This window comes from Protomyctophum parallelum (assembly GCF_964188405.1).
Source record: "Protomyctophum parallelum genome assembly, chromosome: 3".
In the NCBI taxonomy this organism is placed as follows: Eukaryota; Metazoa; Chordata; class Actinopteri; order Myctophiformes; family Myctophidae; genus Protomyctophum; species Protomyctophum parallelum.
This window is the reverse complement of record NC_139698.1, coordinates 28,206,164-28,230,440: the sequence shown is the minus strand read 5'-3', so window position 1 is coordinate 28,230,440 and position 24,277 is coordinate 28,206,164. Positions and strand designations below refer to the sequence as shown.

General features: G+C 40.3%; 1 protein-coding gene across 1 annotated transcript; it reads left to right on the top strand.

Annotated features, from left to right (window-relative positions):
- Positions 1-17,280: 17,280 nt before the first annotated feature.
- Positions 17,281-22,329, top strand: LOC310856219 (uncharacterized protein). Its single transcript, XM_083761494.1, has 5 exons — positions 17,281-17,400; positions 18,426-18,585; positions 20,317-20,430; positions 21,463-21,528; positions 21,922-22,329. Exons 1-5 carry the CDS (start codon positions 17,343-17,345, stop codon positions 22,010-22,012), a joined length of 489 nt encoding a protein of 162 aa, XP_083617620.1. The 5' UTR covers positions 17,281-17,342; the 3' UTR covers positions 22,013-22,329.
- Positions 22,330-24,277: the final 1,948 nt, after the last annotated feature.

The following is a 24,277-nucleotide window of genomic DNA, read 5'->3' as shown; positions in this document are numbered from 1 at the left end:
CCCAACCCTCTCCCGACCCCCAGCGCACCTCGGACCAATGCTCCGTCGTACCATAGTATGTCTCCCGTTTTGACTCCTTGTAGCCTGATTTATGATCTGTAACAGTGCACATGGCCAATCTTCAAGCTCACAACAGTCAGCTATTTTCGTTTTTGTTTTTGTAGGTGTTTTCTCACTTTTTGATTCTAAGAATGAAAAAGTCTATATGGCAGTGATTCTGCCATTTGACTCGATCCACAGAGGCTCGATGATGAAAGACCTACGGTGTCCCTGCCAACTTACTCTGGGCAATAGAGAACATGTATGCAGGAACAATGGCTAAGGTGGTGACCCCAGATGGCAACAATGAGGAGTTTGACATCTTGCCTGGGGTACTGCAAGGGGACACCCTTGCAGTACCAGGACTATGCCGAAGAGGAAAGGCTAGGTCCTAGCCTTTCCTCTTCGGCATAGTCCTGGACTATACGTGCTAAGGAAGGCCATCAGTGAACGAGAGCACGATCTTGGCCTCACCATAACACCAAGGAGGTCAAGAGAACACCCCACAGTAGTCATGACTCCTGACAGACCTGGACTACGCGGACGACATCAGCCTGCTCTCTGACCACGTGGAAGTTATCAACTATAACATCCCTTCGGAACATCCACTTCTGACAACAACAGAAGGCACCGCTCTGACGGAAGCCAAGGACTTCAAGTACCTGGGCTCATGGGCCAACCCAACTGAGCAAGATCCTAAAGTGAGGAAGGCACTTGCATGGAGGGCCCTGAACGGCATAGTGTATGGAACTCCAATCTCCCCCGTCAAATCAAACTCAGTTTCTTCTACGCAACGATAGTCTGTTCTCCTATACCACAGTGAATGCTGGACCCTGAAGCCTACCCGGCAGAAGTCTCTAGATGGGTGCTACTGCTACACCAGAATGTTGCATGAAGTACTTCACATCAGCATGATCAGTATGATGGAATGCCAAGGGTGAGCCAGAAAATAGTAGCCAGGAGAATGAGACTATATAGCAGGACACTGCCAAAGACACCAAGAGCTTCCAGCCTGCTGCCAACACATGGGCACCGTGTCACGAGGATGTCCGACATTAACATATGTATTGTGGATGCAAGATGAGCACCAACGAGCTGGCCAGATGTATGGTGAACCAGGATGACTGGAAGCAACGATAGAAGGCTCATCTGAGGATGACCTAGACCTAGAAAGAGAGAACGTTTTCTGAATGGCCCCTATTTCTGAAGTTATGTTATTTCAATATATTCTTCTCGTTAGTTGTAAAGTTGTGTAGACAAAGATCTTCTCTTCTTTAGCCCATTAAGACCTGAGGCCGATTCAACATATGCCTTCCAAATCAATAGTTTTCAATCGTTTTTTGTGCCAAGGACCCCCACAATTATATGTAGGCCTATTCCGCCGCACACCCCCCATCTGAAAATGTTTTAAGACAGCTACCCTCGCAGAAGAGTTGACAAAAAATTTAATAAAAAATAAAACAGACCAAAAAAATGTTTTTTTTTAAATAGATATATTTTTTAAATAAGCTATTTTTGAGAACCACTGTTCTACATCCTAAGCAGAAAAAATCAGAAAAATGTAGTTGCTACATAAAACTAAAATCTAAAATGACTTAAATGCTTTCCTGGTTTTAATGTGTTGAAATAATGTCTACTATGATGCTCATTTTCCTGCAGGCCTTAACAGTGATAATGGGCTGATTGTCGACACCATGTGCCTTTGATCAGCCCACATCCAAACAGAAAAGTACTGACATACATTCCACATACAGTATCAGACATTCCACAACATAAGATATCCTTAATTATACAAAACAGCCATCCATTAGACCAGTGGTTCCCAGACTTTTAGCTTGAGTGAAACCCAAAAGAGAAATGTGTTGTCTCCGGTCCCAAACTGTAGGGAAAATAGCCGATCTACAAGCAAGAGTTGTGGGCTTGTAGACTATTTTCACTACTCCTTTAAACCATTTTGGGTGGGAACCTCTTTTGGTGTTTTAATAGACCTTTTTTAATGGAAGAATGATTCAGTAAATTTGATGAAAGGTTGTGATTATTATTTATTTTTCACTTTTTTCAATCTTTTGAAATAATTTATATTTTTCAATGGAAGACACAACAAAGCCTGGGGTTACACTTTGCATTAGACAATATATACAGGACACCAACAGCATGAAACAACAATTAGTGCTGTCAGTCGATTAAAAATGTGTTATCGCGATTAATCACATAATATTGTGTTAATTGTTAATCTCACTATTAATCATATATCTAATCGCAAATGTCGATCTGAATTGGCTGAAACGTGAATGATGAACTGAAAAGTGCAATGTGCTGTATATTATATGCAGCAGGACACATTCAAATGCATTATTATTTATTACATTTCTGGTATTCCCAATGCATACAATGCTATTTTTTTCATTATCTTATAAATGATATCCTCCCTGGTGCACAGAGAGAGACACACCCTTTATCTCTCCCTCTCTCTCTCACTCTCTGAAGCACGCACGCACGCACACACGCACATGCAAACACACACACACACACACACACACACACCCTCACACACACACACACACACACACACACACACACACACACACACACACACACACATATATACACAGTTGGTCCTCCTGGGAGGTTCCCAGAGGACCTGAGATAAGAAATATCTTAAACATTCTGAGAAAGTCCCATTATTATAAGAAGCCTGTATGGTCATAATTATGAGATGGATACTAAGTCATAAATCATGAGAAAAATATCTCATTATTGTGAGGTGTCAACAAGTGGTTATTATGAGAAAGTATAGTTAACTTATTATGAGAACGTATCAGATTATTATGAGAAGCTATCTGATTGTTATGAGATACTACGGAGGGCCCAGAGCACACTGTTCTTCCTCCTGAGGAGGGGGCTCAGGCCACTGTTGCCATGTCTGCTTATTATAAGCCACTTTGCGGCTTGTTTTTCTGTAAAGTTGCTTGTAGAATATTGGTAGTTGCTGAAGGTTTTGCTTGTTTTAAAAGTGTAGTTATTTGGGCTTGCTACAACCTTATTTTTTTAATCAATATTATTGTTCTGAAACATGTCAAGGATGCCCCAAATTAATGCATTTCTCCACAGACCCCCATCTGAATGTTAAAAAATAATTGATATTCCAATTATTTATTTCTTATAGATCTTCAGGCTCCCAATGAGTTGGGAGCTTGTCGATCTGCTATTGTACAATATAGGTTATGCTCATGTAGCCTATAGTATACTATAGTATTTTGCGCTTGTTTTTCGTAGACCTGGCTGCTTGTTTTTCTCACAAAATCTGGCAACGGTGGATGCTGCAGATGTTCTAGTAGCAGTCTGTTGTTGCCAGCATCCTCTTCTCTGCAGGGGTGAGGGGGGGGGGGGGTGCATTACTGTAAGAGGCTGAACAAGCTAGTGTCTCTGTCATTGGTGCTAAACAGGATGGTGTGACTGTGGGAATAGGTGGTGGAAGATAGGTGAACACAATGAAGAAGCCATGCTGCTGGTGGCCGTCATGGCTGACCCTTCCATTCCCTCCAGAAGGAAATAGCAGTGACCATTGGCTACCATCCTTCCAATACCTGTGGACTGGGGTAAGTCCTTTGTGCCAGCAGCAGACTGATAGATTACTTGATTGATTAAATACTTATACTTTATTAACAAGTGTGGTAACATTGCAGTTATAGTACAGTCAAATATTATTCCAAAAGGATGCTGTTTCCATTGTGGTCTATTGTGCTCAATTAATCAGTAACTCATACAATACAAAACAAATGCAATGGTGTAAAACTCGGTAGCATCAATATTTACAGAGAAAGGAGGGGTGTGGAGTAGAGCAGGGGTCTGCGACTTTTTTTAAATGAAGTGCCATGTTTTTATTTTCTAGATTGTCAGTGTGCCATATCAACATTAATTAATTTTAATAACACCATGTGAAAAAAATACTTTCTCACACACTTGCCAGTGTGCCAGTGATCACCCTCCTTTGTGCCAATGTTGGCACTGCATGGTGCCTAAGGCCTCACTCACACCTTTCGATCTAGCATACAACATTGATGCATGCTAGATGTAAGCAAGATGTAAGTGTCATGGCCGCCCCAATGCATTTCCAATGGAAGTCACACGGTTTGATACAACATTTTGGACTACAAGCTGTTGTACGGCTTTCGGCTGTGTTTCGACTGCCCCCCTCCCCCTCATACAACACAAATGTTGTGTCAAACCATGTGACTCCCATTGGAAATGCATTGGGGCAAGATGTACCACACCCTTTGTATACAACAAGCATACATCAGTCTGTTGTAGGCCTAGGGTTGCCTACCCCTGGAGTAGAGGATGCTATTACCAGGCTGTTCAAGGACTCAAGCTGCTCAATTGTATTTTAAGGTCAGTCCATCTTTTAGGTTAGTTTTGCGTTTGGGTATAGGGGGGGTCGAGAACCCTCATGTGTTTCGGGAGGTCATTCCACATTATGGTGGCATTAACAACATAAAATGCATGTTTGATATAGTTTTTAATTTGGAGTGTTACTGTTATGGGCGGGAGTTTGTTCTTTACCTTGAGCCACAGCCCAGACTATAGCAACGTGTGTCTGAGGCCTGGTAGTAGTAGTAGTAATAGTAGTATAGTATTAGGTTGTTTTGAGAGGTCTGTAGTTTTGTATTGTGAACCACAAGGTGCATTCACATGTATACAATGACGCCAACGCTTGATCAACCACCACCAGGCGTCCCGCCCGGTCTGTGGTCGTTGTTGAAAGATCAATTAGATTCTTGTTCCTGCACCTCTTATTTTGCATGGGCTAATGACTGATAATGACAAATTATGTGAAAGTCTCATTATAAGAAGACTATAATAGTCATAATTTTGAGATGGATACTAAGTCATAAATCACGAAGAAAATATCTCATTATTGTGAGGTGTCAACAAGTGGTTATTATGAGAAAGTATAGCTAACTTCATTATTATGAGAACGTATCAGATTATTATGAGAAGCTATCTGATTGTTATGAGATACTATGGAGGGCCCAGAGCACACTGTTCTTCCTCCTGAGGAGGGGGCTCAGGCCACTGTTGCCATGTCTGCTCATTATAAGCCACTTTGCGGCTTTTTTTTCCTATTAAGTTGCTTGTAAAATATTGGTAGTTGCTGGGGTTTTTTTGGCTTGTTTTTAAAGTGTAGTTATTTGAGCTTGCTTCAACCTTTAAAAAAAAATCAATATTATTGTTTAAACCAGCTCAAGGACGTCAAGGACGTCCCAATTTAATGCATTTCTCCACAGACCCCATCTGTATTTTAAAAATCACACCCGTTTGAAGTCAGGGGCGCCATTATATTAAAGTCTAACTGATGTTGATTAGGTGATGTAATGGTGATGAAAAACAAACGGTGCCAAAACAAACTCAAATTCTCTTTATTGTTAATGGCATTCATCGTCAATGGCGTTTTTAAAACAAACATTGAACTAAAAACAAACATTAAACCTATATAGGAGGGGCTGGCGCCCCTCAAAAATAATATACATGCCAAATACGTCCATAGAACTTTTTGGAAAATAGCAGATCTACAAGTTCCCAACAAGTTGAGAGCTTGTAGATCTGCTATTTTCAAACTTCATAGACCTGGCTGCCTGTTTCTCTCACAAAATCTGGCAACGGTGGATGCTGCAGATGTTCTAGTAGCAGTCTGTTGTTGCCAGCATCCTCTTCTCTGCAGGGGTGAGGGGGGGGGGGGGGGGGTGCATTACTGTAAGAGGCTGAACAAGCTAGTGTCTCTGTCATTGGTGCTAAACAGGATGGTGTGACTGTGGGAATAGGTGGTGGCAGATAGGTGAACACAATGAAGAAGCCATGCTGCTGGTGGCCGTCATGGCTGACCCTTCCATTCCCTCCAGAAGGAAATAGCAGTGACCATTGGCTACCATCCTTCCAATACCTGTGGACTGAGGTAAGTCCTTTGTGCCAGCAGCAGACTGATAGACTTGATTGATTGAATACTTATACTTTATTAAGAACGTTGCAGTTAGTACAGTCAAAGATTGTGCTGAAAGGATGCTGTTTCTATTGTGGTCCATTGTCCTCAATCAGTGATGCATACAACAACACAATACAATAATGGTGGAAAACTCTGTAGCATCAATATTTACAGAGAAAGGAGGGGTGTGGGTAGAGTATGCTACTGCATTGTTACCCATGTTTGATTTGTTTTGGAGAAACGAGGTCAGATGCTCCTTCTGGTGTTATGGGCGGGAGTTTGTTCTTTCAGCAACTCTGTCTTACACCTTGAGCCACAGCCCAGACTATAGCAACGTGTGTGTGAGGCCTAGTAGTAGTAGTATACTACTACTACTATAGTAGTAGTAGTAGTATAGTAGTAATCTAGTAAATTGTTTTGAGAGGTCTAGCTTTGTTTTGTGAACCACGCGGTGCATTCACATGTACAATGACGCCAACGCGTCCGTGGTCGTGGTTGAAAGATCAATTATAGACTCTAGTTCAGTTATTTTGCATGGGCTAATGACACGTGTAATAATAATATAATATAATATGAAACTAAAATAATGTGAAACTTGTATGTAGTTACGTCTGTCTGTCTGTCTGTCTGTCATAACAGAGTGTAGTACTTTCCTATGCTATTTTGAGTAAATATGTCATTATTATGAGATACTACGTAATTTATTTTTGATAAAGTATGTCATCATCATAATGATGACATACTTCCACTCTCTTTAATGTTTATGTTTACAAACACACGTACGCACGCACGCAGACAGGCGCGCACAACACACACACACACACACACACACACACACACACCAATTAATCAAAAGGTTTAAATTAAGAATTGAATTGGCTGGTCACACGGCCCTGGCAGGAACATGTTGTATGTAAATACAGTTATTTAGGGAGCTTTTAACGACAGTGTGATACTGTTCTTTTCACCCCAGGAACATGTTGTATACATGCTGGAGCTAGACGGCTCCTTGTTTGGGTTATAAACGCTATGGGAAAAAGTGCAGAAGACGGGATCTAAGGTAACTAAGTACTCAAGTACTGTACTTAAGTACAATTTTGAGATTATTTTTTAAATTATTATTACTTTACTGGAGTATTAACTCTTTTCAATACTGTATACTTCTTCTACATCTCAGAAGCTAATATTTACTTTTACTACTCAGATTGTGATTATTAATGCAAATCATACATTAAAAACTTCAGCTCTACTTGGCCAACATAAAAAATGAATCAAGTGGTTATGATTGTGATGCTATATGTTAGAGGGCAAGGCCACTTTGGTAGAGGTTTTGGTTGTGTAGTAACTCCAAAGGTGGGCAAGACATCAAAAATTATTCCTCCAATGATTAGAAATTGATCATTCAAATTCAATATATGTTCCTCTTTGACTTACATTGTACAGTGAAACAGCTCTCAAAGACACTCTTTTAGCACATAACAAACACAAACAATGTGATTCAGACGATATAGAACATCACCAAGCAGCAGTATTGTTTTTCGTTTTAATAATAATAGGCTAATAAAAAAGAATGTCAACTTCCTGTTGCTTTTACTATTAACTACCGGATCTGGTTCTTCAAATAGTAAAATCAACAGGAAGTTGACATTTTTACAAAAGAAATGAAAAAAGAAACGTGCTAAAATAGTTACTTTGAGAGCTGTTTAACCGTACAATGCAAGTCAACGAGGAGCATATTTTGACTGAACGATCAATTTCTAATCAATGGAGCAACTATTTTAGATGAACTTGTCCACACCCTGCCCTTTATTTAGAGACCCCCTGGACCCCTGTCTGATACTTTTCAGGATCCAAATAAAATAGTAAAACTAGCCGATCTACAAGCACTTTCTCGTTTTTTCTTGTTGCTCTGTTTCTCGTCTGTGCCTCTTTGTTTGGCGTCTGGTGAGAACGGTGTGTGCCTCCTCTGCCTGTGTGCCCTGGCTAATTACCGCACCTGTGCCCGCTTATACAGTATATACACAAGCTCTGCTGTGTCTAATAATATTGCAAAATAACCAAAATAACCTCCCAACAACAAAACATGAATGCTACAATGTTTTGAACACGCCGACGGAGGAGATGTTCAAGCCTCTGGGAACAATGTCAGGGAGTTCTCAGACACAGCTATAGGGACTGGCCTTATCAGCAAGTGCTTGTATTGATGATGTTTGTTCCCAATTAAAACCAGCCTGTTTGGATTTTCCCTATAACTGGCAGTAGCCATGGATTAATGGCGAGGTACAGCGAGTGCTGTACAACATGCATGCAACGCTGCCTTCAGATCCTGGAAATGTGGGGTCTGCCGGTATACTGCCGACCGCCACAGCATCTTCAGACGGGAAGGAGTAGGAGTAGGCCTACAAGGTTGAAGTGGAGGATGAGTTCTATACAGTGCTCTAACACCAGGAGGTTGTGGCAGGCAGTGATGGAAGGAGTATACTCAGTAAAAAAGTATCAGTAGGCCAGGCCTATGTACTGTACACTATTGTCTGTGACTAGTGACTGTGACTAGTAGTCCGGTATTAAAAGTACAAAAGTATTGCCATCAAAATAAAAGTAGTAAAAGTCCACATTATGCAGAATGTGCCCTTTCACAAGCTGTCATGTCTAAAATGTATACAGATCTTTTGAAAATAGCCAATCTACAACCTCACAGCTTGTAGATCTGCTAGTTTAAAATAGCCAAGGTTTAAATAGGGCTGAAGTGGTTATGTATATGACTCAAATGTTTCATGGTCATGATTCATCATGAGCCTGGGTGGCTTGGTTCCAGGCTTAAAATAATTGATATAAATAATTTCAGTAATCTCTAGGCCTATACGGTAATCGAATGAATGGGGTTTTCTATCTTTGGCACCACAAAATTGCCGCCACTGCCATGGACTTGTGTGTGGTGGAGGCTGTAGGCCTATACTCTCACATTCTCCATCAGCACCTGGCTTGGGAACTGCTCGGTTGTTGAAACTGCCCAAGAGGAACATATCCCCTCACAGCAGTCTTCCTTCCATTGAGGACATCTATGTCAGCAGCAGGTGCAGGAGCAGTGCGGCCCCCTGCATTATGGAGGACCCCCCCCCCACCCACCTACCCACCCAACCGGCCTGTGAACTGTTTGACCCCGCTCCCCTCGGGCAATAGGCTGCGGAGCATCAAAGCTAGATGAGCCAGGCTCAGTTCTTCAGCTTTTATCCAGTATCCATCCATAGGCTGACCGCCGTTCTGCCTTGCTGTTCTGTTATACAGAATGTCATGCTGCCATGGACGGTTATGCTTATCCTGACATGATGAATGGTGGATGCAGCTGTTTTTAACGTGCTGCACAGTTTTAATTCACTGCACTTTAGTATTCTTATTAGATAATGTGCTTATAATTTTATTTATTGTATTTCAGGTTTACTGTACACTGCTGGTCGTGAATACCGTCTTCATTTTCATTTGTATATGTATTTGAATTGCGATGGCCCTTCAGGACATTGTTGTTGGTGGACTATAGCCTACTGTACAGCTCAGCATTCAACACAGAGTCATGTCATGATCTGTGTATCTGACCCTCTGCCCTTCTGGCCATTCTCTTTCCATGGACATTCCTGCTGCGTTCCACTACAGTATATATGTTCTTCAGCCTTTGGACTTTTTTAGTTGCATCCTCCGTTCTTGTTCCTTCTTTGTTTTGCCTATCGTATTGTTTCCCTGGTTGCTTATGTGTTTGTAATCGTTATATTTTGCCTATAGCGCCTGTACCAGGCTTGTCACTATAAGCTTGAGAACAACCTTGCTCTAATGCTAAAAAGGCAAAGGAGCTGATCGTGGACTACAGGAGGTAGAGGAGAGAGTACGCATAGTGGGATGTACTGAAGCCGTCGTCTGAAGAAGTTTAGAGTAGGCACCTGCATCCTCAGTTTGTAACAATCTTTAATAGCCTACTTTCAATAGGCCTACTTTACTCCACTACAATTAGTTAAACTTAGTTACGACGACTGTGGCTCAGGAGGTAGAGCAGGTCGTCCAATGATCTGTGGGTCGGCGGTTCGAATCCCGGCTCCTCCTGTCTACATTTCGAAGTGTCCTTGAGTAAGACACTGAACCCCAAATTGCTCCTGATGTGCTGGTTGGTACCTTGCATGGCTTCCGCCGCAATCAGTGTATGAATGTGTGCGTGAATGGGTGAATGTAATGCACTATGTAAAGCGCCTTGGATAAAGGCGCTATATAAATGCACCGTTTAAGTTACTACGTTACTTTGTCGATTTTGAATGATCGATTTAGATTACTAGCCCTTACCCGTTGTGAGATATTTGCCCCCCCCTTGTGGTCGTGGGGGGTACTGCGCCCGGGTGCGTTTGTAATTGACTAATAAATTCATTAATAATCATTAATGTGTCAAATTGAAAAAAGCCCTCCATATTCATATGGTCAATGCCTGTGTGAAAAGTGGGAGTGATTGGTGCAGGCAGTAAGGAGTTACGGCAGTCACAGTGACACTCAGACACACGGACACACACACAGACACTCAGACATTGTTAGAATTATAGTATGATTATTACAAAACATACATTTATCACTTCAGCCGTATACATTTCAGACGATCTACAAGCTCACAATGCGTCACGATGCGACACTTTGTGAGCTTGTAGATCTGCTATTTTCAAAAGATTTGTATACATTCTATAAATTTGAAAACGTATGAAATGGGATATTCTGCATAATGAGTTTCTACTTTTAGTACTTGGTACTAAACTTTGAATTCCGGACTTTTACGTTTAAACAGAGTATTTCGACATTGAAGTATTGATACTTTAACTTTTAACTTTTTAAAAGTATGTGAGTAGTTAATTCTTCCAATACTGCAAATGTATTGGAATACTTCGATGCTTAGAACTACAAATGTTCTAAGCATCATGTACAACAGTACACGTACATACTGTATGTATACCTTTGATTTGATTTAAGATTTTTCCATCCTGTTTTTCTTTTATCTCCTGCTCTACTCTACCTCTATCCTCACTTCTCACGAAACTACAAAAAGATTGAGCACTCTCTTCTTTACACCAGTAAAACTGTGATGTGAAAATGAAGTTGATTCTGATAAATGAATGTGGACAAGACATCAAAAATAATTGCTAATCAACGAGATTATAAATTGATAATGCAAAATATGCTCCACGGTGCACTGTACGGTGAAACAGCTCTCAAAGTCACCCTTTTAGCATGTAAACCAATGCAAATAAACCTGATTCAGGCAATGTAGAACATCACAAAACCGAGTGATACAAATGTCAACTCCCTGTTGATTTTACTAACAGGAAGTTGACATTTTTTATTAAATAAAACAAAACTAATATTATCTCTATATTATCTGAATCAACTTTGTTTGTTTACATGCTATATAAAAGAGTGTCTTTGAGAGCTGTTTCACCGTCCAATGTATACGTCAAAGAGGAGTATATTTTGAATGATCAATTTCTAGTCAATGGAGCAATTATTACATAAGGTACATAACTACACAATCTAAAACTCTACTAAAGTGTTCTTGTCCTCTATTATTTGACTGAGCAAAACTATTCTGCCATACAGTTCTTGGTGCATTAATGTAAAACAACGCCTTTGTCAAAGCATCGTTGCAGTTATTGCATACTTCCATTATGGTTGACACTAGCCCACTCACACAGATAAACTGTCATGTTTCTTCCCTGCCCAGGGGCAGACATTAGCCCGGGGTTATGTCTGACCCTTGTGTCGCCCGGTGACTGGACACAGTAGCCATGCCCCGGCCCTTCCTGATAGCCAAATGGAAGCCCTCGCTCATGTAAATGAAAGCGACCGCTAATCTCCCAATACACTCCTGATCAGCGAAAACATGATGCTATCACCGCGCTGCGGCTGTATCTTCATGGCAGCTATTCAGCCCGAGCTGACAGGTGGAGGAATCAATCGTCTGATAAGGAAATTAGGTAATGATGAGTATGGAAATGGAGGCAGATCAACGTGTCAGTCAGGATGATTTGTGCCTCAGCTGAGACAATGTGGGCAAGTGATGATGATGCACACATTCACTCATTCACAGGGGAAGGCCAGGCTGTTTTAGACTAGTTGTCTATATGACTATATCCCTGTGCTTCACAACCTTTTCAGGCTGTGACCCCCCAAAAGGAACACCCCCACCCTGACAAGCACTTGGAATCATAGGAGTTGAGGCGTAAAATGTTGTTTGACTTGTATTGGTTACACAGATAAATATTGTGAAAATAGCAGATCTACAAGCTCACAATGCCTCGCGTTGTGAGCTTGTAGATCTACTATTTTTCACAAAACACCTGTGTGAACTGAGAGGTGCATCTATACTTGTGATAGGTACTGTACTGTACTATACTTTACAGTGCTCTGTAATGTAGTGTAGTGTACTGTAGTACTTATTTGTGAGATTATTTGTGAGAAAATCTTGAAAATGTTTGAAAAATGTTGAATCATTTTGAATTGTGTACTGTACTGTCCTGTCCTGTGCTGTACTGTGCTGTACTGTGTGTGTGTGTGTGTGTGTGTGTGTGTGTGTGTGTGTGTGTGTGTGTGTGTGTGTGTGTGTGTGTGTGTGTGTGTGTGTGTGTGTGTGTGTGTGTGTGTGTGTGTGTGTGTGTGTGTGTGTGCGTGCGTGCGTGCGTGCGTGCGTGCGTGCGTGCGTGCGTGCGTGCGTGCGTGCGTTCCAATCGTACTCAGACAGACATACAGTACTGTACACACTCGGGTCACTCATGGCATGGGAGCTGTTTGGCACCGCTCAAAAAGAAGGGAATGAGAAGTGCTGAGGCTTGGGTCTGAAGAGGTGGGTTTTCTGAGTTGACAGTGTCAGATAATGAGGAGTGACTTCACAAGGTCAAACCTGGGTCATTCAGACAGATTTCAAAGCGTTTAATATATTATGTAACCTAGAATCATTCAACTTTTAAACAATTCAGCCTTAAATAGGTATGTGTTGTTCAACTTGTTCATAAAGACAGCGTTTTTTGTCATACAGTGACTAACTACAGTATGTAACTACTGTCACTGAAACTATTTAGTTAAAGTTTTTCACTATGATTTGAATGTTATTTGTTCAGTTTATCACCCTCTGTGTGTAGCAAAGAGTAAAAATAATAATAATGAAAATAAACAAAACTTCACAAATGTTTATTTAAAAAAGGTTTCCTCTTTTGGTAATCAAATCTTCAGAGACAAAGTTTATTATAACATTTGTGGTGTTCAAAACATTTTTCAAATATTTCCAAAAATAAGCAAATGAAAAGGCTACCACAAAACTTACCAGAGTTTGGGGAAAAAATATTTAAAGCTACAGTATAAGCCTATTGTAGGGTTCCTGTATCAAGGACTCTGTCAGTCATTTAGGTCCATTTAAACTCAAACTATAAACATTTATGTTTTGTTTTAGTGTGTCACTTCTTCACTTGTTATGATGGAAGAAATGTTTTTGTTTCTAAGAATAAATCCCCTTCCAGCAAGTTATGCTAATTATTTTAGTAGGAGAAGCAAAAAATGGAGTGAAAACACAGATAAGAAGTTTCCAGAACATGTCCTGATGCTGAAGGTCCTTGTCTTTACTGAGACGTTGACAAATACAAGGATGCAATGTTGATCCTAGTAACTAAGTACATTTACTCAAGTACTGTACACATTTTAGGTATTTTTTACTACAATTATTTGGAATATTGAGTATACTTTATAGATTTAGAAAAAATAATATGCATTTACCACTTCAGCCCTATTTAAACTACGGCTATATGAAAATACCAGATCAAGTAGATCAGTAATTTTCACAAGATTGAAAACTTGCGTGAATAATTACTTTTACTTTTTTGTTCTTTAAGTTTGTTTTGATACCAACACTTTTGTACTTATTCATATTGAATATCAGGCTTTTGCTTGCATTTATGCATGTATTTTTTTGTATATATAAATATATTTTATACTTTAAACTTTAAGTAAAAGATCTCAGTACAGCAGTGATTATGTCATCATGGCCTGTCCCCTCCGGCCACAGTTTCCAGGGTCCCCCTCCATCCATTCATCCACTCCCGCCCCGGTCTTCCCCTGCATGTCATTCCTTATCACAGCATATTCAAATCAGCCAATCGCCATTCATCTCCAGTGGTGGAAAAAAGTGCTCCATTTTTTTTTTTACTTAAGTAAAAGTACTGCAACATATTAATACTCTGTTACAAGTAAAAGTCTAGAATTCAAAATGTTCTTGAGTAAAAGTAGGCTACAAAAGTCTTGGCTTCAAAATATACTTAAAGCTAGTACACAAATAAAAGTACTCATTGTGCATAATGTCACATTTCAAGTTTTCGAATGTATAATCTTTGGAAAATAGCAGATTTACAAGCTCACAATGTGTCGCATCTATTTAAAATAGCAGATTTACAAGCTCACAATGTGTCTCATCTATTTAAAATAGCAGATCTACAAGCTCACAATGTGTCATCTATTTAAAATAGCAGATCTACAAGCTCACAATGTGTCGCATCTATTTTCAAATGGCCGAAATGTAGATAGGGCTGAAGAGGTTAACGCATTTTGGACTGAGGCCTGACTCACACCTTTACAACAGACTGATGTATGCTTGTTGTATGAGATGTATAGCTGATGCAAGCTCGTAATGCATTTCCAATGGGAGTCACATGGTTTGACACAACATTTGTGTTGTATGAGGGGGAGGGGGGCAGTCGAAACACAGCCGGAAGCCGCACAACACAAATGTTGTGTCAAACCATGTGACTTCCATTGGAAATGCATTGGGGCAAGATGTATCACACCCTTTGTATACATCTAGCATGCATCAATGTTGTATGCTAGATCGAAAGGTGTGAGTCGGGCCTGAGGCCGATTCTAAAAACGCCTTCTAAATCCTTTTCTGAAAAACTTCAAATATTTATACATGTAGCAGCATACATATTTTGTAATTCTTGAATACTGTACATACTGTACAGAACCCCAAAAGGGGTTCCCGTCCAGAAGGGTAGGGTTACATAATACAATTCTACAAAGTAACTAGCAAATAAAGTATTGGAAATTGGAAATACTCAAGTACAAATAACTCCGAATTGTACTTAAAGTCACAATGTAGAAATACCCTGTTACAAGTAAAAGTCTGGAATGAAATAATGTACTTGAGTAAAGGTACAAAAGTATTTGCATTAAAATAATACTTCAATTCAATACATACGTACTGAATGTAAAAGTGCCCAAATGTCCAAGTTTGCAAATTAATAAAAATGCTTTGAAAATAGACAAGTACTTGTACAGTAGATCAGCACTATTTTCTTTTTCCTTAAAATAATATGAATAAAAAGGTGTTATGGAGTCTGGACGTACATGGTTTCGAACTCGACAGATATAGTTGAATAAAAAAGGTTTTTCAGACGTACATGGTTTCGAACTCAACAGATATAGTTGAATAAAAAGGTGTTTCAGACATACATGGTTTCGAATTCGACAGATATAGTTGAATAAAAAGGTTTTTCGGACGTATGGTTTAGAACTCGACAGATATAGTTGGAGGAAGAATGAAGCCATCATTCATCACTCAAACACTGACAACAGACATACAGTAATTGCCAGAGGATATCGTCTCTGTCGGGTAGAAACCTCATACTATATGTCCAAAACTGTTACTTATCACGATTATAATTATAATAATTATAATTCCACACTCACTCCAGAAGACCACATTGCATCTATTGTAGGGCAGAAACCTCCGTATTTTAACTTTTTTCCTAAAAACACAATAGTAGCAAAAATAGCAGATCTACAAGCTCAAACGTGTCGCAGTGCGACATGTTTGTGCTTGTAGATCGCTATTTTTGCTATTTCTTTATTGGAATCCTGAATAATGTTTGGCTATTTTTAAATTGGAATCCCGAAAAGCAAAATGTTTCTTTAATTTAAAATGCATTGTTATACTTATATTAACTTAAAGGAGCATTCCACTCATTTTCAACATTTTACTATGTCATTAATATACCTTAGAGCTGTTGTGTGGAAATAATAAAAAGTACCCCCCATTCTGTGTTTCCTAGAACTGGAGGTCTGAAAGAAATCTTTTCAGACGCTACTAATCATTAAGTTACCTTTAATCCACCCGACACTGAAACATATCTTTATTACGTCACCATTGAAAGCCAGTTATACCCTGGCATTGGTACATATCTTCATTACATCACTCTCAAATCATTCAAAATGTGTCAAAATATTTCCAAGTGTTTGCATCGTGAGGTGTTGTGGGCTTGCAGATCATCTATTTTCAAATAATGGCCTAAATACTGTATAAAATAGGGCTTAAAGCGGCACTATGTAAGTTTTTTATTTAATAAAATCTGTATGGTAGATGTTTATACAATATAACTCATATAGCCTCATTTGAGTGGTTGTATTTAGTCTCCCTGCTCTTCTATTGAGCAGACATTTAAATTGTGTCAAAGGTCATGTCTCACCTACTAGACACAGAATCTGACACGGATTTTGACCCGAAGGTCAAGATAAAATGTATCCCCTGTGCAAGCAGGCAGGCTCTATTAGCTCAATGGTAAAAATGTCAGCACTTGCACAGTAAACCGGGTTCAAATCCGGGCTAGAAGAGGAAAGTTACATAGTGCAGCTTTAATTACAAAGTAATTGTGGTGCAGTAAAAAAGTACAATATCATGCCTCTGAGATGTACAGTGTTTGGAGTAGAACAGCTTTGAAAATGGACATGTACTCTCTAAAGTAAAAAGCAACACAAAATTGTAATTTAAATACAGTACTTGAGTACATGCACTTTTAGTTACTTTCCACGGCCGCATGTGGCAGTCGATAAGTGAACAGCTTCTCTTCCCTGTACGGTGCCGGGTCCCAGCCTGCGGCGGGCTGTAGTGTGTTAGCCTGACAGATAGGAGTAGGAGAGGGGGGGGGGGGGGGGGGTATAGGGAAAAGAGGAGGGATGGTTGGAAAGGAGGGGGAGGAGGTGGAGGAGGTGGTGGTGGTGTGTACTGTGTAGAGACAATGAAATGGCAAAGATTCCTGGAATGTTTGGGCTAGTCAAACAGCCCCTGGGGTTGTATAACTGAAGTTGTAGCAGACCATGGCTTTGCATGGAGGCGGGGCTTGCAGTGTGACATCATGGCCGGGGAGGTTGGGTATAAGTTGAGAGGCTCATGTGCACCTGCAGACTAACAGTGTTGTATAGCAGCTCTTCTTCTCCCACTGGACTCTTAAAGGATAACATTGTGCACACACAGCTGCCATTATTAACCATGTCCTCTCACGCCGGACTGCTCCTGCTCATCACTGTGTGGGCTTCCCTGCATGATGGTGAGTGCTGCTGATGTTTGTTTGTTTGTTTTCACCCCCAGAGAGAACAGATGCAGCTACGGTACATGCAATGTGTAAAGGAGGAGGGTTTTGTAATGATGCTGGTATTATAATTAGCCCATGTGTTTTTGTAGTGTCCAGTACTATGCATCCCTCAAGACACATTTCTCCCACATTGGGAGACAAAGTGAACCTTGACCTTGAGTTTGGAGTAGTCTGCATTTCATTAATTAGTTCATCTGAAACTTTGGTAGTTGCTCAACCATGAATGAAGTTTAGAAACCTGCTTTTTTTGTGTGTGGAGGGAGCAATGCACATAATGAATTAATCACTTGTGCATTACACTCAGTCACACTGCGCCACAAAGCAATAACTGTCTTCTATAGGCTATAGATGCATGTTTCAGCAAGTCCTTTTCCTTTGCCTTTCTTCTTAAATTTAACTAATTCTAGTCGACATTGCATAATAACTACAATGACAAATAGCTGCAGCAATCACTCGCTATAACCTGTTGCATAACATTTGATCTTTTTCTTAGAAATGATTTTTCTTTGATGTTTTGACCAGAGTGAGCTGTCAATTGTCATGCTACTCGTCTGGTCTGCTGTCTAGTTACATCCAGCTCTCATTCATGATTCTGTGATATAAAGTAATAAACCTCATAATAATTCAGGCCTCTTTAACTTAATAAAAAAGTCCACTTTTTTTTATTAACATTATTATTAAAATGTCTAAATTGGTTGCACCAAGGAAAGTCAGTCTCCACCACCCGAAGGGGTGAATCTATTTGAATCCATTTGATATCTTCTTCTTTTCACTGTACGGTAAGGCACGCTATGTGCCGCTGACAGTACACGAATGGAACAGCTGAATCAGCGCCACTGATCTCATTGCCCCAAGTGAACAAGTGTTTTTGTGTTATCATTATTGTATAGCTGTACCTCTGTACTTTTTTGCAAATAGTTAAAGAATTCAATCAATCAATCAATCAAACTTGTCTCTTCTTGTCTGTTTTCCGACGGCAGGTTTGTCTCTTCCTCTGAGGGAGGAGACGGACGTGGAGGCCAGCGCCGCCGTGCTCCCTCCACACCGGGTCAGGACCAAGCGCTGCGCCTGCAGCAACCAGCTGGACTCTGAGTGTCACTACTTCTGTCACCTGGACATCATCTGGGTCAACACGCCAAGGTTTGGATTGAGTTTTTGAGGGCTGTTTTTATTGACAAAACACACATTTAATATACAGTACAAGTCCATATCGTCACTGAAACATCTCTTATCTTTGAACTTTTAGTGGGTTTTTTTGTAAATTAACGCCATACTTCATACTACAGAGACACACAAAAAACATCAAACGTAGCTGATCCGCAAGCTTGTCGATCTGCTACTTTTGGAGCTTTTTAATGTGAATCTTGAAAATTAATACGTACATAATCTGTCTGATAAAAAGGCCAGCAAAACAAATACAAACTGGTGCAACTCTGAGAGAGAGAGCAACTGGAACCAAAATGGTCAAGGTTCCATTTGGCACTCAGAGTAATACATTCATATAATGACACGCACGCACGCACGCACGCACACACGCACACACGCACACACGCACACACACACACACACACACACACACACACACACACACACACACACACACACACACACACACACATGCATCATATGTTCAAGGCAAGCACCCAGTGATGGAAAAAGTACTCAAATGTTTTACTTAAGTAAAAGTATCAATACTGCAATACCAAAATGTATACAGTAGGGTAGGGTAATGTATGTTTGGTAATAATAATAAATAATCTACAAAAGTAACTAGTAACTACACGTTTTCTAATAAATGTAGTGGAGCAAAAGTACAACATTTGGATCCGAGATGTAGTGGAGTAGAAGTATTGGAAAAAGTACAAATACCTCAACATTGCATAGATAGATAGTTACTTGACAGACACCCACACAAATCGCCATGAAGTCAAAAGTGATGAGCATCCGATCCATTTATCAACGTTCCCGTGTTCTGTCTCTGTATGTAACGTACCTATAAGCGGATGTTTGATATAAACCATAGGTTATCAGTATACAGTTTCTGGAGAACTCATCCCATGCTATCGGCACGCTCTGATTATTACTGTATAATTAATCTTGCTGCGCGTCATCATTATCAAAGAACAACGTTTGAACAAACAAAACGCTTATTATCTGTTTCCATAGAAGGATTAAAATAGGTGTGGCGGAGTAGCCCTGCCCGAGGTCAACAGGGCCAGGGTTGAATCATAGATTGAATGTAACAGAGTAGACCTGGATAAGACCAATATCTCCCTCTGGTCAAGGGGGGGATTCCCTTTTGGATGAGCGGTTAGGATTCCCAGGCAGGGGGAGACTTTATATATTTCATCCCATCCAACCCATTAAAACCGCAAAAGCATGTCGTTTTAGATTTTAGCTATGTATTGCTATATATTTTAGCAACATAACGCTTTATTTTTTCCTGTAAACTCCTAGGTTCACTGTGTCTCACAGTGGCTCAAATATAGCAGATCTACAAGCTCACAGCGTGTCACTTTGTGCCGCACTGCGAGCTTGTACATCTGCTATTTTTGAACATTTTTGAAAAATCCTGAAAGTGTTTGAAAACGTTTTATGAAAATTTGAATTTATTTTCACGAATCTTCTCGTCTGGGGGTCCCTGGCACAAAACATTTTCAGATGGGGGGAGTCTTCGGCCAAATACATAATCATTTTAGGGGTCCTCTACACGAAAAAGTTTGAGAAGTTCTGGTTTAGAATACATTTGTAGAATCGGCCTCAGGTCTTAATAATTGGTTAATTATTGACTCGCAAAACATCATTATTGAAACGTATCAACAGTACTTGATATCTCTCTCTCTCTCTCTCTCTCTCTCTCTCTCGGTGCAGCAAGACAACGGTCTATGGTCTGGGCAGTGCCCTGTCCCGGCGTCGCAGATCTACAGGTCGCTGTGTGTGTGCCAACGCTGCCGATCACAGCTGTGCCAGCTTCTGCCACAACAGGTGAGTTGGGAGCCAGAGACACACAGACACAGACAGACAGACAGACACAGACAGACAGACAGACAGACAGACAGACAGACAGACAGACAAGTATATATTTGAGTGTGACAGCTCAGACACTTGGTCGTGACCGTTGGTGACACTTGGCATTGGTCTGCTGTGTTTACAAGGGCAGGGTCCAAACAGCTCTTTATGGAGCGTGAGGCGCCGTGCCGTCCGTCCGTCCGTCCGTGGCACCCAGGGGTCAGAGAAGAGGTGCTATCATTAACACTGATACACTGCATGTTCAGTAGTACCCTCTCATCAGAGCGTGTTGATTGGCTGAGGGTTGCAGTGTGTAGGAGTTTGATAGGACGAAAAGCCTGAGTCAGGGATTCATGGAGACGACATGTAAACAAACATGGCGTACCAAGAGAGGCACACTACAGAGACCACAGTTGAACCATCTGAACACTTAATTAGCGTCTCTATTCTGGGGTGAACATTGGCTGAACTCTATAAGCTCACAATGCAGGACAACAAAGATATTTGGTGTTGTAGGGGAATACAATTTAAGTATCCATGAAGGTGTTGAAACTGACACTTTTGAAATGTTTTGAGAAATGATAGCATACAGTATAAAACATCTACATAATCAATTTTCACAGGTTACAATAAAAATCTTTAGTGAGCGTGTAAAGATAAAAATGTTTTAGGTTTGCTCAAATAAAAGACAAAATGTAACAATAAATTCCTTAATGTAGGGAATTCTGCCATCACGCCAATAAAACAATAAAATGCCACGTGTAGTGTATAAAAATCTTCAGTTCAGTTCAATTCAGTTCATTTCACTTCAGTGATAACTTCTAACTCACTGTTTCCAAAACAGCGGGTCGGGGACAGATTTTTTTTGTGGGTCGCGAGCGGAGCAACGTATTGTAGATCTGCTATTTTCTCTAGTTTGGATCCCAGGGAGACATATATTCTCTTTTGGGTCTCGAGCTAAAAAGTTTGGGAACCACTGGTCTAACTCTATGACTCATGTCATTGCAGCCCTGACACCCCTTCACCAAAGAACGCCGCGAAGATGCTTCAAACCAACGTGCTCAGTATCCTCAGGTAAGACTTTGAAACCCACGGATACACACACAAACGTATCTAGGTTCTTTGGGGTGGTTGAGCACAGCACCGCTGCCATACCTGTTGACCACATAACCCTAGTGGGCATGAATGGACAACTGGGCATAGGCAAACATTAGGTAGACTACAAATGGAACATTTTGCAAACGTTGAATATGTATATATTGGAGCTGTATGTACTGGATCACCAAAAGAGGTTCCCCTATGGTTACAAGCCAAAGCCACTTCTTTAATGTATACGCACGCATGCATGCACGCACACACGCACGCACAGATCTCACAAAAACAAATAACAAATATCAATGCTGGTTCTGTTTCTGTTCGTCACTTACCTGTATGTTTGTGTTTCTTTTCTTTTTTGTCCACCATCAGATCTGTGGCCAGCATGTCTGCCAGGCTCCGGGATGAGGCCCTGTTGTCCCACAGTGGCCGCCAGGCCTCAAAGCAGCAAAACGAGCGCTAAATGGGCGCCGTTCCGGAAGGCGGCGAGAGAGAGAGAGAGGTAGAGAGAGCGAGAGGGAGAGATAGGAGCGCGAGCACCTGAACAAATGCATGTCCCTCCTCGGACACGGAGGGAAAACAAAAGGGCTGCTGAGAGACGTCCGCGTCCCACACAGGAAGTGGCCGCAGTGCCGCTACACGCTGGTCTGTTTGTACCCACGAATACAGTAGTAGAGGGTGGAACATATGACACGGCACGGTCCTGGGGACAGCGTGACAGCTCATGGAAAGCAGACGCTGGGGGATTATAGTTCTCAGTGAGAGAGGGCTATAGGAGAATAGCCGTAGCCCCCCCCCCCCCCCCCCCCCCCAAGGCTGTTGGGCAGTGGTGGAAGAAGAAATGTTTTACTTAGAGTAATAAAGTATCAATTCCACAATGTAGAAATACTATCTGTCACAAAGTCTGGTATGCAAGATGTACATTGAGTGAAAGTGCAAAAGTACTGGCCTCAAAATATACTTAAAAGTATACAAAAATCTATTGATATTTTTTAAACACAAAATATATTTTGAGGTCAGCTACAAGTTTTGTCCAATCAGAAAACACAGATAAAAAGTGAAATGAGCAGAAAATATTGGAACTGGACGGAACACTATAAAATTGAAGTTGACGAATGGGTTCCCTCTCCTAATTGTATGAAATTGGTGTCCCGTCTGAAAATGAGAATGTTCTGTTTATTAAAGCGCAGGAGAGACAGGGAGACGACCCCTGTTACTGAACAAACACTCGATAGCAATGATTATATACAGAAGAGCATTATCTTTTTTAACAAAGAATTAAACTTAAACAATATAACTTGCAGACAGTACTTTTAACACATTGTACTGTCACCTTATGTACCTTATGCAACTTATATAATGGCAGACTGTCAAATACAAGAATAGTGGTGGAATTGACTGAAAAGCTTCAGACTGGCTTCTGATACAGTACAACCACTGCGACTCAATCCTCCTTTAATTTGTCGCTGTTGGGCAGAAACCTCTTATCTCCATAATTTAAACTTTTTGTTTTTATCCATAAATGAATGCCCTACTTGATCATGCATCATATAAAAGCATATAGCACTTTTTATTTAATTTGAATCCTGAAAAGTAACAGTATTGGACATATGAGGTTTCCACCCAACAAAGACAAATAACTTCTTTGACATTCTTTATTTTACTTAATAGCAATATTGTGGTTTTGCTATTTATGTCATACATGAAAACCTACATCATAAGGGCTGGGGTTTTTCAAACCTTTTCATGTCATTCACCTCCAAATTGACTCATCAGGCCATGGATGGGTCCTCCATTTCACCAATTATTCCTATAAGACCCTGATATAAAACGATTGGTTTGGTTTAAATAAAAATTGTGCAAATTGAATACATGAAGAGATTCATAGATGGTGATACTGAAACATTAGTAACCAATTGTTTTTTCTTGTTAGTATTGTACAACGTAATAATGTTAAGTGAATTGAATTATAGAATAGGATTTATTTAATATATATTAAATATATTAATATTTAATATACTGTATGTACAGTATATTGATGACTGCCTGGGTGTTGAAAGGTTAAATTAAGTTATGTAGAAGACTGTCAACTATATATTATTAGTGAGTAGAGTCGGTTTTGAATTTCAACACTTATGTATCGCTTGCTGTTGTGTGGAAAAGTGTGAAATGAAATCAACTGAATAAACAGAATGTTTTGCATTTAATATCTTTCACTGTGAAAGTTCTTGACTACATAAGGTCTTCAAAAGCAACAGTTTCTGGTTTCTGGTTCATGACTGAAGATGTTTGGAAAGATGAGAGAGGTGTGATGTGAAAAATTACTAAATATGACACATTTACATTATAAATATTAGTTATAGCTGCAATTTTTTCCTTTAACCCATTAAAACTGGGAACGCATCCCGTGTCATTTTAGAGATGATAGCATTGGCTATTCAAAAATAGCAGATCAACAAACTCACAGCTGGTCACTTTGTGGTGCGCCGCAAGCTTGTACAACATCTGCAGTTTTTTGTAACATTTTTGAAAAGAACATTGGGGGTCCTTGGCACAAATGTTTGAGAATAGTGATTTAGAAGGCATTTTAGAATCTGCTCAGGTCTTACAGTAAGCATGGGTCATCAATATGTCTGTATGAGTCCATGACAAAGACTTCATTGTCTTTGTCTGTGGCACAGTATTGATTTTCTGTTTTACACACCATTACACTCAATGTTAGTCTAGT